Here is a 16,217-nt window from a genome sequence, read left to right as displayed (position 1 = left end):
GAACAATTGATCAACTGAGGTCATTATGCATGGTCTTTAAGATTACTATAAAAAAAGGGTGCGACCAAATTGTAAGTTGGTGAGACCAGTAGGAAAAGTGAGTCTTAGAGCGCTGGTGAATAATAAGACGTGTATTCCACATTTTGGGCCCTATTTTAACGATCTGAAACGCAAGTGTCTAAGCGCGAAGCGCAAGTAACTTTGTGGGCGGGTCTCGGCGCTGTTGCTATTTTCCCGGCGGGATAAATGGCTCTTGCGCCCGGCGCAAATCTAAAATGGGTTGGTCTGAAGTAGCTTCATTATTCATAGGTGTGGTTTGGGCGTAACGTGAAATAAACCAATCAGAGCGTCATCCAACATTCCCTTTAAAAGCAGGTGCGCAAGTTCCATTATGGATTGCTATTATTATGGCGTATTTACCAGGCGCAAAAATATGAGCACGCTCAACTTAACTGGTAAGTTGAAGACTAAGGTTTTTAATGTACTTACATTATGCTAAAGGTGATTTCACAGTCTTTTTTTTCAGTCTTTCAGTTTTTTAGTCGATTTTTTTTCCTGGTTCTTGACGGACAAACCAATTTGTCAGATGTCCTTATATACATATATGTCTTGCCACTATTGGGCAAACAGGTCTGATCCTTAATTACTACAATTAGCCTGAATAATTTATAAGCTAGATTTATGCCTATTTTTTCACATCTTCGTGGCACACCACAATGATTTCCGTCATCTCATGTGTTAATATTTTTTTAGTGTAACAATTTATGATTTGCAAAAATAACTGTTGCATCTGTGTAGATAACATGAGCAAAGTGTATGCGCGTTGTAAACGCTATACATTATGGTCAAGCATGCGCCCATAAAATAGCATAATGAACAACGCGCCACTGACTTTAGACTAGGTTTTTTCTGGTCAGTGGCGCAATTGTTTAATGGAACAGCAAAATAGCACCAGGGATTGTTTGCGCCGGAACACGCCTCCTTTTTTGCGCTGAACCACCCAGGGAGCGCAAGTTCATTCACTAGTTTAGCGACGTGCTTCTGTGGAGGGAAAAGCGCGCTTTGCGCTGGTGCAAAATAGGAATGACACATGCGTCAGTGTACAAAGTCAATTGCGCTGGGTGCAAGATAGGGCCCTTTATGTTTTGTACACTTAGTGCAGCTATTGTCCTCTTACTGAAATGGTTCTAATAATCCGATGCGAACCCACTATTGTCAAAAAATTTGTCAATTAATGTAGAGTGTCTGTCAATTTGAATAGGGATGGGCATTTTTCATTGAAAGCATGCTCAAATATTCAAGCTCATAAAAAACAAATATTCAAATATTTGTTTATTTAGTTTTAGTTAATAATGACATCATTTTTCGAAAGTCTTTATTTAGTCACAAATTCCCATCAGGCTTGCAATTTTAATACAATTTTCATTACACACTATCATTATATCATGTATATGTGTTTTTTAAGTGGAAAAAAATTAGCAACATTGCAAAAAGAAAATGGAAAATTTTGAAACGGCATAAACTGCCTTTAAACCCATGTGGAGCAAATGCATAAAACAGAATGTACAAAAAAGCAAATGTATATTGACAGTCTGTGGTATAGGGTTATCTTGTTTATTTTGTTTACATGTTCTTGTTAATGTTAATGCCGACAGCGGAGAAGACTCATTGCTCTTTGTTTCCCTGGTAACAATAGCCGGACAAGAATATCTGTTTTTATCATTTATGTGTTGATAAGAAACAAAATAAAAAGGGGCTTGATATATCTATGCCAACTGTTTGTGTTAAGATCCTACATAAAGCCTTGTTTGCTTGTTTATCTGTTTATTATGTGACCGTCATCTGAGGAAGATATTTACTATTTCTACTGATCACCACCGTATATAAATGTTGTTCTCTTTGTCGTTTCATTGTCAGTGTCTGTACTATTTAGTTCTGCATTGTATCAATAAATAAAATCAACTGAGGTAACAGCATGTTTTAAAACAAAAACGGAAAAAAAAGATCCGTTCAAACTAGAAATTTATTTACAGGCCATAACTTGAAGGCGTACAATTATAATTGTAATAATTTTCTATTAGTTCTACTAAAGCAAATGCCCCATGTCATGCTTTTGATTGAGGTGGCAGGACATTCCCAACATGTGTTTGTTCAGTTGTGTGTTTGTATGTTTGTGTGTGCAGGATGAGGGGACTTATAAAGAGATTCCCATCACTCATCACGTGAAGGAGGGCTGTGAGAAGGCCGACCCCAGTCAGTTTGAGCTGCTCAAGGTTTTGGGACAAGGATCTTTTGGGAAGGTCTCTTATTTTTTCACCTATATTATTCACCTTTATTTTCATGTGATAAATGTACACACAGTTTCAGTGGCAGCTCCCACTCACATATGTTTAGGTGGGGTTGTATTCTGGGTTTTATCGTAGGCTACCACGCGCCACTCACACCGAACAAGTCAAGAAAGAGAGATGCGGAAGCGCTGTTTATCAGCTATTATCATTAATTATCATTATTAGCTACTGTCATTATTACAGATGGATCTAAATTACAAAATGTGAGGCCAAATGTACTTGGGCGGCCATTAATATACCTGCCCGGACCGCCCAAATAAATGCATTGTATGAGAAACGCTGTTCTAGTGTAGTGTTTTATTATTTGTTTAAAAATGTTATGAGTTGAGGAAAATGTCAGGAAAGGAAAACTACTTTTTCAGAACAATATGCAAATCAAATGTGTACAAGGGCTTATTTAACCAAACCTAGTTTGTTTTTCATGTTATAATTTTTCGTTTGTTTAAATTAAAAAAATACTGTTTAACGGAACACTCCACTTAATTCCAAAATGGTTAAACTCAATTTATTAACTCTGGGGCAGTTAATGAATGAGAATGAGCCTATTTCCCAAAAACGTGGATTGTTCCTTTAAAATCACAATTTATAAGGTGTGTATTCTCATTTATTTTCAACAGCCTTGGTGCCAGAACATTTGAACGGGGGGCTTTGACTCCTACATGGGGGGAATACAGCGTCAACTAGCGCTTAATGAATATCTGTGAATAGACTGCCGCTCAGCGGTAAACAAAGCGGTTGTTACAAAGCACCTATACATGAAAACATGTTATGACATGAGGGCACTACAGACATTACCTGAACTCGCAGATTTTACTACATTTCCCATCAACCATTGTCCGGACTCATCAGCCATTATTGTTTTCACCTGTATCTCATTATCCTGTAATGGTCTGTCTATTTATACCTGGGTCTTTTACTCATTTGTTGCAAGGTTTTGTACTGCACTTCTGAGCATTTCTTCTTGTTGGATTACACTGTTTGATTGGAATGTATTTTGTCGTGTGAACCTTTATTGTACTGACCATTGTCTGTACTGTTTTTGATATTAAAGCTGAACTTAGATCTTCTCCCATGTCTCGGAGCAGTACATTAAAACTGTATTTTATACATTAAATAACATAGAAAACACTGACACACATACATGCTCACGTACACACACAGATACAGAAACAGAAGAGAAAAAATTTATATTAACATTACAAATGTCTAAAGCTTATGTCAGCAGCCTCCCGGCGAGCAAAAACAGTGCAGCCAGTGTGCAAAACAAAAATTCCAGCGGAGAAAAAAAACTCTGGAGAACCCAGACCCAAACAGAGGAAACAATTCTCGTCTGGCACTACTGCTGCATCTCTACAAGCTCGACAGTGTTTTCACAAATAGGCTAAATAAAAATGAAAGAGGTAGATGATAGATTTAATACTATCTTAATATTCTAATTGCGGTTGCGATTTTGTTGTGTAGTGGAGCTCCACCATATGGACTAGTTATGGACTTCGGAACAATGAGAATAGAGAGAGCAGAATATCACTTAACAAGTGAATCAGTTGTTATAGGAAGTGTTCCTGGTTGATCTAAGCAATGCAGCCTAATAATCCCTTAGAGGATTTGTACTATAGAAGTGTTGTGTATGCAAGGTTGAAGAGATGCCTCTTTACTCTAGATTTAAATTGACTGAGTGTGTCTGCCTTCCGCAAACACTATTCGGAAGACTGTTCCAGAGTTTGGGGGCTAGGTAGGATAAGAATCTACCACCTGTACTTGATTTTGATACTCTAGGTATTACCAACTGCCCAGAGCCCAAAGAGCGTAGTGAATGTGAGGGATCGTATAGTAGAAAAAACTCACTCGCGGAGCCAAGGGCCTTATAGGTATTCAGTAAGATTTTAAACTTAATAGGTTGCTAAAAAGGCAACTCATACTTTTTTGTTTTTGTAAGAACTCTAGCTGCTGTGTTTTAGTTTTTGTAATAAACTTACAGTGCAACCGCCTAACAGTGCATAACAATAATCTAGTCTTGACGTCATGAATGCGTGAATTTACTTTTACTTTTACTTATGTTGGGGGGGGGGGCGAGGCGCAGATCTGGGATCATTGTCGCCTGGGAAACGGCCCGGCAGCTAACGCTGATTGCGTGCTCCCAGCACTCTGGGTCATGTTTCTGTTCGCACCCACTGCTGTGCCTGTTTGACCCCCAGCGAGAGAGAGTGAGGGGACAGCGAGGGAGACACAGAGAAAGACCCAACTACACGAGCACGGACTGGCGGATCACAACCCACGAGCACCCCGGGTGTCACCAGTTGGACACGTTATCTTAAGTTGTATAATAAATTCCCCACTGGGGTTGCTTGCGCCGTCATTTTGTGTGTGTCGTGTCTCTTACCCCATCACAGTGGTTTTCGGTCAAATTAGTAACACTTTTGTTTTGTTCAATAATATAAAGTTGCAACTCATCCAGTTTTTTATATCGACTATGCATTCCATTATTCTGGTGAGCTGCTGTGTTTCATGAGGCCTCGAGGAAATGTAGTGTTAAGTATCATCAACATAGCAGTGAAAAATTACTCTGTGTCTCTTAATTATACCTCCTAGACTAGTGCCGTACTGGACTAGTGATTTGCGTGACACCTCATTGTTTATTGCCACAAACTGAACACTGTTAGATAGGTATGAACCAAACCATTTTAATGCTATTCCACCAAAGCGAACATCATTTTTAAATCTATTTAAAAGTATGCTGTGCTCAATGGTGACAAAAGTGGCACTAAGATCTAATAGCACAAGTAACGAGATGCAGCCACGATTAGATGCCAAAGAACTTTTAAGCAATACAACAGTAATATTTTATAAGTAACAGTAATATGTATTTAGGAAAATAAAAAAAAATATTTTTGTGTGATAACCTGGATTGTGATCACAGTTTTCATGTGTCTTGTCATGCTGTCAGTTTTTCACATTACTGTTAGATGACTTGACTCTTGAGGTTTGATTTTGTTGAAATTCAATAAACTAGACTGAGTTAGAGTGAAAATTTGTAGAATATATTTATATGTTGTGACACTTTCAAAAATGGTGCTGTTAAAATATCCTTTTTTTTTATAGGCCCATTACTTTAAAGGGAACTGGGTTTGGTTCTTAAAAAACTAACAATATGTGAAAACACCCTGGTGTAGCCCAGGGTAGAGACAGACAGAGAGCCAGGGTGAAACGGGGGTTCTGGACGGTGCAGATAACCAGTGCGGAGATCCGGAAGACTGCGGTTGGGCCTGAACAACAGACCACCAAGGTGGAGCCAGAGGGAGGAAGCCAATGGAGCCAGAAGGACGGAGGGACAACGTGAAGTTGTTGGAGTGAAGTTAGAGTCATGTGGACAACTGACTAAGGCGGAGCCAGAGCGACGAGGGAGCCCGGCGGAGCTGGTGGGGTGACAAAGCCCAGTGGAGAAGAGGGATCCAGGAGCCAAGATAGAGACAATGTGTCGAAGGGATGTCGTGGAGTCCGGGTCTTGAAGGCGGAGACGTGTGATCCTTTAACCACAAGTTGGCTGGCACCTGAAGACCCCAGAGCTCATCCGACCCAGCAGTAGTGGCTTGCTGAGGGTGAGCTGAGATGTCTCCAGCGGCTTGTGGACATAAGGCTAATGGACTGACGGGTGAAGCCAGAGGAGGAGGGCTTGGGAGGCTGGGCTGGACCCTTCTAGAGGCTGGAGATGAGGTGCTGGTGGTAGAATGAGAGCTGGGCGAGACAAGCGGTGACAAAGTAGTGCTGGGCGGGTCCAGCTAAGATGAAGGAGTGCTGGGTGGGACCAGTGTGGACCCTAGACAGCAGCAATCATCCTCATTGATCCAGCCAAACATACCAAAGGCCAGCTGTTGCTCACCCTCAAAAAACAAACTTTTTTATGAAACATTAATTAATTCAACCAAACAGAAAAGTTTATTTTAACTAAGTTTTCAGCCAACAATAGCGATCTGAATTAGCCTTATTAAATGAGCAAAGCTTATTCGTATCCTGCATTCTCTTGTGGTTCACTTAGCTTTGAATGATTCATTGATCTCTTAGTTACTGAATAGTTTCCACTGTATACTAGAATCGGTTTAAATGAGTCATTTGTTTGCGTTCTTACTTAAGGGTTCTACAGTGACCATTTCAGTCGCATTTGGGACTGGAAATAAGTCTTTTTGCGACCATGGAAAGATGTTTAGGCACACTGGTGCGACTACGAGTCATAAAATGTGCCTACATGTTCATTATGTGCCAGTAGTTACATTATGCACTGTGTTTGGCTACATTTCATGCTAATCAACTGAGCAGCATTTTCTACTATGATCATTTAAATTTCTGCGATTCCGATTTTGCTTATCGATTTCGATTCCTATTGATTCCCAGTTTCCATTTCACTGTTGAAGTAAAACATTTAGATATCCACCTCATATCACAACTTATTGACTTTTGGGCCGGGTCTTCTGTCACTGAAGGATTTATAAAACACACGCAGAACAATGACGAAGATAAAAAACAGTCCTATACACCAGATGGCAAAACAGTGAATCTCAAGGAAAACTGTAAAATAGTAGTGATGGCATCTAGCACGGCAGTCTGTTGTTGTTTCTATCAAGCAACTCTGTTGGCTAGCTTTATAACGTAGTGGTTGTACAACTTTGTCAACCATGAACATGATTTTTGTCGGAGCTAAGGGCCCAGTGGGCAGTGCTGTGACATTTGGCACAAATGACTTGAATGTAACTCTGCACCTTTACGTCAATTAATGACTATGCAAATTGACTCCAGCTCCACTCAATCGCCTCAGCGTTTTACTTACTTTACCTTTCTTTACTCTGCAGTTCTGGGCGCTGCTAACACTGAAAGTGAAAATGAGAGCTGAAACAGTGATCGTTTCAGTTAGAGGTGGGAATCTTAAGGCACTTAACGATTCGATCCGATTCCGATTTTGGGAGGAACGATCCGATTCCCAAAACGATTCTTAATTAATTATCCTGCTGTGCAAAAAATACTCTAAACTTTTTATTTTAACAAAAATTGCAGTTACTATGCTTTTTGTATATAGTTAGAATATCTGTTTGACAGTATTGCCAAATTAAAAATGATTATGAATATTTCTTTTTCAATACTTTTATTTATTATATACATACGATTCTGTTGTAATTGATGTCCATACATCGCATGTTATTGCCACTCCGTCCGTATTACTTAGGGATTCTAAGATGTGATCTTTACACTCACTGTAGAGTGCGGGGACAGCCGTCTCACTAAAATAACGACGCGAGGGCAAAGTGTATCGTGGCTCAAGTACCTGTAACATCGTGCAAAATCCTTGGTTTTCCACAACGGAGTACGGGCACAGATCTTTGGCAATAAAACCCGCCACTGATCGGGTAATTCGTTTTGCCTTTTCAGAATTCGGTGGAAGCTTTGCTACTTGATCCAGGGTCCTTTGAATGTAACCGGGAGTGTTTGTGATTGAAGAGAATGCTGTTTCTCCAGCTCTGAGTGGAACCGCGTAATATGTTTCTTCATGTTAGTCGTGTTGCCGAAATATTTGAATTTGGCGCTACAGACTTTGCACACAGTATGGCTTTTATCAACGACACCTTCGGTGTCTTCATAAAAACCAAAATGTTGCCACACATCCGATTTTAAATGAGGTGGTGCAGGTCGTAGTTTGTCCATTTTATCTTAAACGAAGCTAATTCACCAGTATATGAACGGTCGTCCATCACGTCTTTTTTGTTTGGTCACGTGAGTCTTGACAGCGCTCGCATGTGAATTGAACACAGAATCGATTCTGAATTTTTGAGAATCGATTCTGGATCGTTAGATAACGAATCGCGATGCATCGATGCATCGAGCTTTTCTCCCACCACTAGTTTCAGTGCGGAGTCTATGCGCCGTCCTCAAAGGAGGCCGTCAATGGGGGCTTATTTTAAAGTGAACTACTCCTTTAAACATTTATGGCACCACACTGACATATAAACAACATTAAAAACTTTTTCACCAGAGGGTGACTTTAAAGACAACAAATGATAAATGCCTACTTTTTACCTATTTTTCACAATACAGTAATGGTGACGTTTTGACAGCATTTTGTGAGATTTATTCATAACTCATGCCCTGAGCTCAGTTTTTTACTGTTATGTTATCAAGATTGATTTCTATAAAGGTAGTTTCTTGTCTGTGGAAACTGTGAGATGACCTTTGAACTGTCCTGATTTTCAGGTGTTTCTTGTGCGGAAGTTATTGGGTCCAGATGCTGGCCAGCTGTATGCGATGAAAGTGCTCAAAAAGGCCTCTTTAAAAGGTGAGTTTCTTTATTTATAGTAGTATGCCAACACATTGCTCTTATGTTTTTGTTTATTGATCATATGTGTGTGTTGTATTGCAGTGAGGGACAGAGTTCGCACAAAGATGGAAAGAGACATTCTGGTGGAAGTCAATCATCCTTTCATTGTGAAATTGCACTATGGTAGGACTTTATACAAGACTGATCTCGTTCATATTTCACACAAAATAAACTTTCATATTGCTCCATGTGTTCTGAGTATTCAGTATATCTTGTTGGTTTGTTTACTAAATGCACAAAATTTGACAGGTTTGTTTAGTCTCAAAGTGACATCTAGAGAGTGACTTCTCTTTGTGTTTTTGATGTTGTTTCTTCTTGTTTACAGCCTTTCAGACAGAAGGGAAGCTCTATTTAATTTTGGATTTTCTCAGGGGTGGGGATGTATTTACTCGTTTATCCAAAGAGGTAAGCATCTCTCATGTGTTATGCTTTTAACCTAAATTCCCTGCCTAATTTAGATCCCCAGATCCAAATTTAACAATTTGAAGTGGTTTCCCATGCAGGGCTTAACACTAGATCAGACTAAATAAATGTTAGAGCTTTCTTAACTGAAAATAGCTACGGAGCAAACCGTTCTGGGGCACCTTTGACTACCATTTTAATATTTTCTACTATCGTTAATGTAAATATTTACATATTTATATTTCATGGTAAAGAAAATCTTCTTTATCACATTATCACAAATACAATCAATCTTTCAGCCCTAGCATTAATACAGAAAAAGCCTATAGGTTATTCCGTTTGATTATATAAAACTGTCAAATGAAACCTTCTGGGTTAACGTTTTCATTTGGTTAGCAAATGTGAGCTCAATAGATAGTTAATAATAGCAACCCATATAGCAAACTGACACTTCATCAATGACATTTCTTCATTACAGATAAGGTCAGTATTGGTCATTAATTAAATCAAAGCTGTTGGCTAACTTCTCCCAGGCTACAACTAAAACGTTATGTATGCCGTAAAGCAGGGGGTAGGCGGGGCCTTGTACCGTCCCGAACACCAAAGTTACAAGTGCAATTTCAGCCGATAGGAGGCTGCTTAGGAAGCAACGGCAGTAAAATTCGTCCAGTTAAAGGTTATCCTGGCACTAATATAATTTTAGAGACATTCATTTTAGGTCCAAAATTTGCTTGTTATCGCTTTAATACTGTAATACCAAGGTCTATCAAAATACTCTGAATACTTCTGTTTGGTTGAAAGGGGATAGTTCTGGAAAATTCTGTCATCATTTACTCACCCTAGGATTTTTCCAAACCTGTATAGTTGTTATGTTCTGGTAAATACAAAGGAATGTATCTGTAAGAATATCATTTACCAATCAGATCTCATCTGCAATTGACTCCCTTTATATTTATATTCCATACTATAGCAGTAAATGGGGGATGAGATCGGTTTGGTTACTGACATTCTTCCAAATATACTTAAATCAGTATCTTTGTAAAAATAGGCAAGCATACCAATAGCACAGATTTTCTGTTAGTTTTGAACGGCTTGTCTCACATTCATCATTACCCCGATGATCAAAATGATGTTGCTGCCATGAGACTCTGATTCTCTATTGATTCCATGTCGGTTTGATATATATGTGTGTGTGTGTGCTTGCGCATGTATACTATATGTAATATTATGGACACTATAGTTTACATCATGAGTTGAGTTTCAAGCAAGACTTTAACATGTTACTTCCAAAAAATAACAACCATAAACACTGGTTGTAAATTATACAAATTGTAACATATCTCCAGATGCATTTAAGAGCCAGACTTCCCTTTAAAAGCTTATTTCTGTGCTGGTTTTAAATGATGTGATTAATAATTCACTAATTCACAAGCTCATATAGGTCTGTCTTGTTTATGTTTTAATGATGTGTGTTGTATTGCTTCGTGTGATCTTTGATATGAGAGTAAATTTGTTTAGTTCTTACTAGGTTATGTTTACAGAGGAGGACGTGAAATTCTACCTTGCAGAGTTGGCCCTTGCATTGGATCATCTACACAACCTAGGCATCGTTTACAGAGACCTGAAACCTGAGAAGTAAAGTATCACTCACAGCATGTCTCTCTCTCTGTCACTTTAGTGTTGATTTAGGTTTAGAAAAATAAAATCTAATTGAGTAAAGCACAGTAGGATTACTCTTTAATAGGGGTGTGACGAGACACTTATCCTACGAGAACGAGACAAGATATTTTTTTTTTATAAGAAATCCTCAACGATGAATATATAGGGGAAAATAGTCTCTTCATTTTAAAAACACAAAATGCAAAAAAAATTGGCATTATAAAATCAACTTTATGAATCAAATTACACTTCTATTTTAATTCATTATATTATGCAGTAACAAACCATATGTAAACACTGCAAAATGTGCTGTCACAAACTCACCGGCAGTAATTGCACAAAAAGTATGCTTTGTTTTCTTAACAGGTGCAGATTTATTAAAGAGCTGTGGTGTTTTCTTTATATTCTTTTTGCATAGTGCTTGTGTTAGCAGAGATGGCAATCATATCACACTCAATCCTCCTCCCTACACTGACTGTACCCTCATAGCCTTCAGAGAAACAGTTAAAACTATATAAACGCATCATGTTTTATGTTAACATTGCACATATGTGAGAGACAGATGATCCATTTTAGTAGAGGTTTGCCCTTGAATGTATTTTAAATAACGTAATGCGAACTTCAATTGCTAAACTGTACTATACCGTTCTTGTCGTACAGTCCGCTACTGACAGCGCGAACCGCCGTTAGCACTAGCGCTATGCGCAATGCGCTGCAAACGCAAAAGATGCACGCGAATGTTGAAACCATCCATCTAGCGCGTGTTTACATAGAGAAGTGGTGGAAAAGTAGCGCTTAAATCACGTTGTCTTTATGAATGGCCAGGCCGGTCACTGGAGCTCTAAGCAGGCACATACTTTGTGCAGTTATTAGCGTGTTCTGTACAGTAATGAAAACAGGTCGCATCAAAAAAAAAATGTGCACTCACAAATATATTGCCCCAAATATATTTTTAGGTCGCACAGGTTAAATTTAGGGAGCATATGCGACTAAAATGGTTGCAATTTCAAGCCCAGCACTCCATCAGGCCAATTACGTGAGGATATCACATCTCGAGACACATCGGATCTCTCAAGTGCCACGAGATCTCGTCACACCCCTACTCTTTATTATTTTTCTCTTTCTCTTTAATGTTGATCTTTTACACAGAAACATCTTTGTTTATATTCTTTATGAAAAAAGATATATGATGTTCAAAATTATAATTGGGACTGTCCTTATCAATATATTTGGAAATGGAGCACCAAACGATGTGCAATAAAACTGTGAAACACCTTTACTTGAGACAAAATTGTATTTGTGTAGCATTCCTTTGCAAAACATACAGTATATCATATATTGAATTTGAATAATAAGTGTATATCACAGCTCACATATAGTGCAGGCTTTATGTGACATAATGTGCTTGTCAAATTAGCACTTTAACTTGTAACTGTTAACAGCTTTACACAGCTGTCCAAGTTCAGAAATATGCGAGAATGTGGCACCACTGATGCACTTGTCTGCTTCTGTAGAAAAATATGTACACAGAGTTGACATTCTTGTTCTTACGTTGTAGTGAACCGGGTGTCAGCCATTTGAACCAGTACTCGACATGGTTAATTTTCTTAGTAATTGAACCTGAATTTAAAAAAACAATAGTGACAGCCCTAAATATAATTGTGAGGTTTGAAATACTTCAATTTGTTACTATTGTTTAGTTCATGTTTTTATGTATCTGTATTGGAGAAATGTGGTCTTAATTTTCAGCATTTTGCTTGATGAAGCTGGACATATCAAGTTAACAGGTACATACATTTTTCAAATTACATCAATTTGCTGCTTCTTGAATGTTTGTATGTGTTTATCAGAGATCATTGGTGTGTATTAAATCACTTATCGGCACTCTGAATGTTCTAAAATCATAAAAAATAAAATCAATAAATTATATACACTCATGTACAGTATCTCACAGAAGTAAGTACACCCCTAACATTTTTGTAAATATTTTATTGTATCTTTTCATGTGACAAAACTAAAGAAATTGCACTTTGCTACAATGTAAAGTAGTGAGTGTACAGCTTGTATAATAGTTTAAATTTGCAACACAACACACAGCCATTAATGTCTAAACCGCTGTGTGAGTACAGCCCTAAGTGAAAATGTCCAAATTGGGCCCAATTAGCCATATTCCCTCCATGCTGCCATCTGATTTGTTAGTGTTATAAGGTCTCAGGTGTCAATGGGGAGCAGGTGTGTTAAATTTGGTGTTATCGCTCTAACTCACTCATACTGGTCAATAGAAGTTCAACATGGCACCTCATGGCAAAGACCTCTCTGAGGATCCGAAAAAAATAATTGTTGCTCTACATAAAGATGGCCTAGGCTATAAGAAGATTGCTAAGGACCTGAAACTGAGCTGCAGCACGGTGGCCGAGACCAAACAGTGGGCACAGGATAGGATAGGTTCCATCCAGAACAGACCTTGCCATGGCTTCCAAAGAAGTTGAGTGCACGAGCTACAGTTCGTTGAGGGAACCATGAATGCAAACGTGTAGAAGATCATTATCCTCTCCCTTTGGATACTGGGTCGCAGGACAGGAATTCCAACATGATAACTACCCCAAAGATGACCACTGCCTTGCTGAAGAAGGTAGAGGTGAAGACCTAAACCCTATTGAGCATCGGGGGCGCATCCTCAAACAGAAGGTGGAGGAGCACAAGGTCTCTAACATCCACCAGCTCGGTGATAACGTCATGGAGTGTAGGAAGGGGAGTCCAGTGGCAACTGTGAAGCTCTGGTGAACTCCATGCTCAAGAAGGTTAAGACAGTGCTGGCAAATAACTGTGCCCACACAAAATATTGACAATTTGGGCCTAATTTGGACATTTTCACTTAGGGATGTTCTCACTTTTGGTTTTCCTAGCAGCTTAGACATTAATGGCTATGTGTGGAGTTATTTTGAGGGGACAGAAAATGTATACTGTTATACAAGCTGTACACTCACTACTTCACATTGTAGCAAAGTGTCATTTATTCAGTGTTGTAACAAAAAGTAAGGGGTGTACTCATTTCTGTGACATACTGTATGTTGTATTTTCCCTGCACAGAGCTGTTAAGAATTTTGTCACTTTGTCAACATCACTTTGTGGCTGTCTTCGACAGACTTTGGGCTCAGTAAGGAATCTGTTGATCAGGACCGAAAAGCGTACTCTTTTTGTGGCACTGTGGAATATATGGCCCCTGAGGTGGTCAACAGGAGAGGTCACACCCAGAGTGCTGACTGGTGGTCTCTCGGAGTCCTGATGGTAGGAGCCTGTCACATATTGTCCCTTTCTTTTCCTCAGTTGCGAGTGTCTTAATCATTTTCTCAACTTAATTTATGTAGCATTTTTAACAATTTTCGTTGTTACAAAGTGGCCGTTCATGAAACATATTGACTATAAGAAAAACATTGTTTTTACTTGTATAACTTTAAAGTGAACAAACACAGAATACAGACACGCACTTACAGGTTCCTACAAACCACATTCCAATGGAGAAAAAAAACTTGTGAGAACCCAGTCCCTACCAGGGGAACCAGTTCACCACTGGTAAAAACTGCAGCACCTCTACAAGCTCGACAGTGCTTGCACAACTAGGCTTAATAAAAAGAAAATAAACACAGGAAAAAGGTAGATAATAGTTGAATATTATCATTAATATATTCATTTGTAGTGAAGACTTCCCTCTCTCAGCTCTGCCATCTCAGCTCTTGTCAGGTCGCCGCTTCCCTCTCTCAACTCTACCATTTGGTCTGGGCATTGAGTGCATCCTGCTCGCTGTGGTAACCTCGGAACAATGAGAAACGACGTCTGATAGTAGAGTAGTTTTCTAGTTTTCATGTACTTGATGCAACAAGTACATCAGTTATAATGTAAAGTGATCCTGGTTTTGGTTGATCTAACTAATGAAGCCTAATCCTTTAGAGGATTTGTATTATGGAGTATGCAAGGTTGAAAATATGTTTCTTTAATCTAGATTTAAACTGACAGAGTGTGTCTGCCTCCCGGACAGTACAAGGAAGACTTTTCCAAAGTTTAGGCGCAAGATAGGAAAAGGATCCACAGCCTGCACTTGGCCGGAGCCCTGAGAGTGTAGTGAACGTGAAGTACTGTAATACAAGAGAAGCTCACTCAGGTATGAGGAGCTAAAACATGTAGGGCTTTATAGGTTATCAGTTCGATTTTAAAGTTAATGCCTTGCTTAATGGGTAACCTGTCCAATGTTGATAGAACAGGGCTAATATGCTTATACTTTTTTGTTTGTGTAATAAACCAACTTTATGTTAACATTTCTTTCATAAAATAACTTGTTCAGGGCAGGAGTAAATTAAAAATAATTGATAATCTTCAAAATTCAGATTTTCAAAATTCATCTTATTTTCCCAAATTTTCAGCATTTTCCAGATTCTGCAAAGGGGTTTGTAAAATTTTGACTTCATCTGTATTTTATTAATGCAGTGAAAGAGGAAGTTGTTCTCAGTTAAACATGCACCAACCAGTCTGCCAAAAACTTCACAGGTTTGATAGGAGTCCTGGCCTAAAGAAAACTAGGCCTACATGACTAAATTAATGACTGAATTAATTTACAATCACAGCGCCACCAGCTGGCAACAGTAACCAGACAGAAAGTCAGATATCTTAATTTTTCCAGAAAATTTTGTGCAGTTTTCTCCATTTCCAGATGTCATACTTTAACGAACTTCTCCTAGAGTTCTAATCATATCAACATCCTATTTGGTTCGTCGCGACTAAAGGCCTTTGCAATGCTTAGTTGAAAAGATCCTGACTTCTCAATGAATGGTGTATCCATGGCAGCCTTCCAAAATTCTGTGTTTCACCACAAAATAGGAAGTTGTTGTAACTTAAGCATACCATATAGCGGTAATACCAAACTCTGCTACTTCGCATTGCTTCGTAGACGGTCTGGAAGGGCTTAATTGTTAAGTGTTTTCTTTCTCGTGGGCGTGCACTTGTCTGAAGTTTAAAATCATTGCTGTACCCGTAAGCCAATCAAATAACGTTTGGTTATGACTAGGGATGGGTACCGAAACTCTGTACTTTATCGGTCTCGGGGCTAAATTATAAAAGACCGAAGTATCGATAAGCTCTGACGTTAACGGTTCTGCTGTCGGTACTGGAGAAATTAGAAAAAACATTTCCTATTTCTTTTTGGTAAATGAACGTTACCTAGCATATTTTTACTGACCAACCATTTCTAATTTGCGATAATATAAAAGACATTTACCTGCAATTTTGTTATTCGCAATCTCGCACGCGAAATGTCCGTCTGTACCACACTACACAGAGCTCGCACGCACACTACACAGAGCTCGCCCGCACACTACACGAAAGCTCGCGCTTAATAGAGTGACGATTGCGGAGAGAACCAAACGCTCTAAAGTCTGGTTATATTTTACTCGAGTGGA

At 38.9% G+C, this 16,217-nt stretch overlaps 1 protein-coding gene across 3 annotated transcripts in view; it reads left to right on the top strand.

Moving 5' to 3' along the window:
* The window catches only part of rps6kal (ribosomal protein S6 kinase a, like), a 55,442-nt gene that overhangs the window by 19,792 nt on the left and 19,433 nt on the right, over nucleotides 1-16,217 (top strand). For 2 of the 3 annotated variants that reach the window (XM_056769180.1, XM_056769177.1), the window contains exons 3-9: nucleotides 2,184-2,300; nucleotides 8,583-8,664; nucleotides 8,749-8,829; nucleotides 9,032-9,111; nucleotides 10,637-10,743; nucleotides 12,517-12,554; nucleotides 13,913-14,055. In XM_056769180.1, coding sequence (XP_056625158.1) covers nucleotides 2,184-2,300; nucleotides 8,583-8,664; nucleotides 8,749-8,829; nucleotides 9,032-9,111; nucleotides 10,637-10,743; nucleotides 12,517-12,554; nucleotides 13,913-14,055 — 648 coding nt within the window. The remainder of the gene's footprint in view (nucleotides 1-2,183; nucleotides 2,301-8,582; nucleotides 8,665-8,748; nucleotides 8,830-9,031; nucleotides 9,112-10,636; nucleotides 10,744-12,516; nucleotides 12,555-13,912; nucleotides 14,056-16,217) is intronic. The other variant, XM_056769179.1, reaches the window with a different exon arrangement.

This window comes from Triplophysa dalaica, chromosome 16 (genome assembly GCF_015846415.1).
Source record: "Triplophysa dalaica isolate WHDGS20190420 chromosome 16, ASM1584641v1, whole genome shotgun sequence".
NCBI lineage: Eukaryota > Metazoa > Chordata > Actinopteri > Cypriniformes > Nemacheilidae > Triplophysa > Triplophysa dalaica.
Note: the sequence above shows the minus strand (reverse complement) of the source record. Positions and strands in the feature narration are given on the sequence as shown.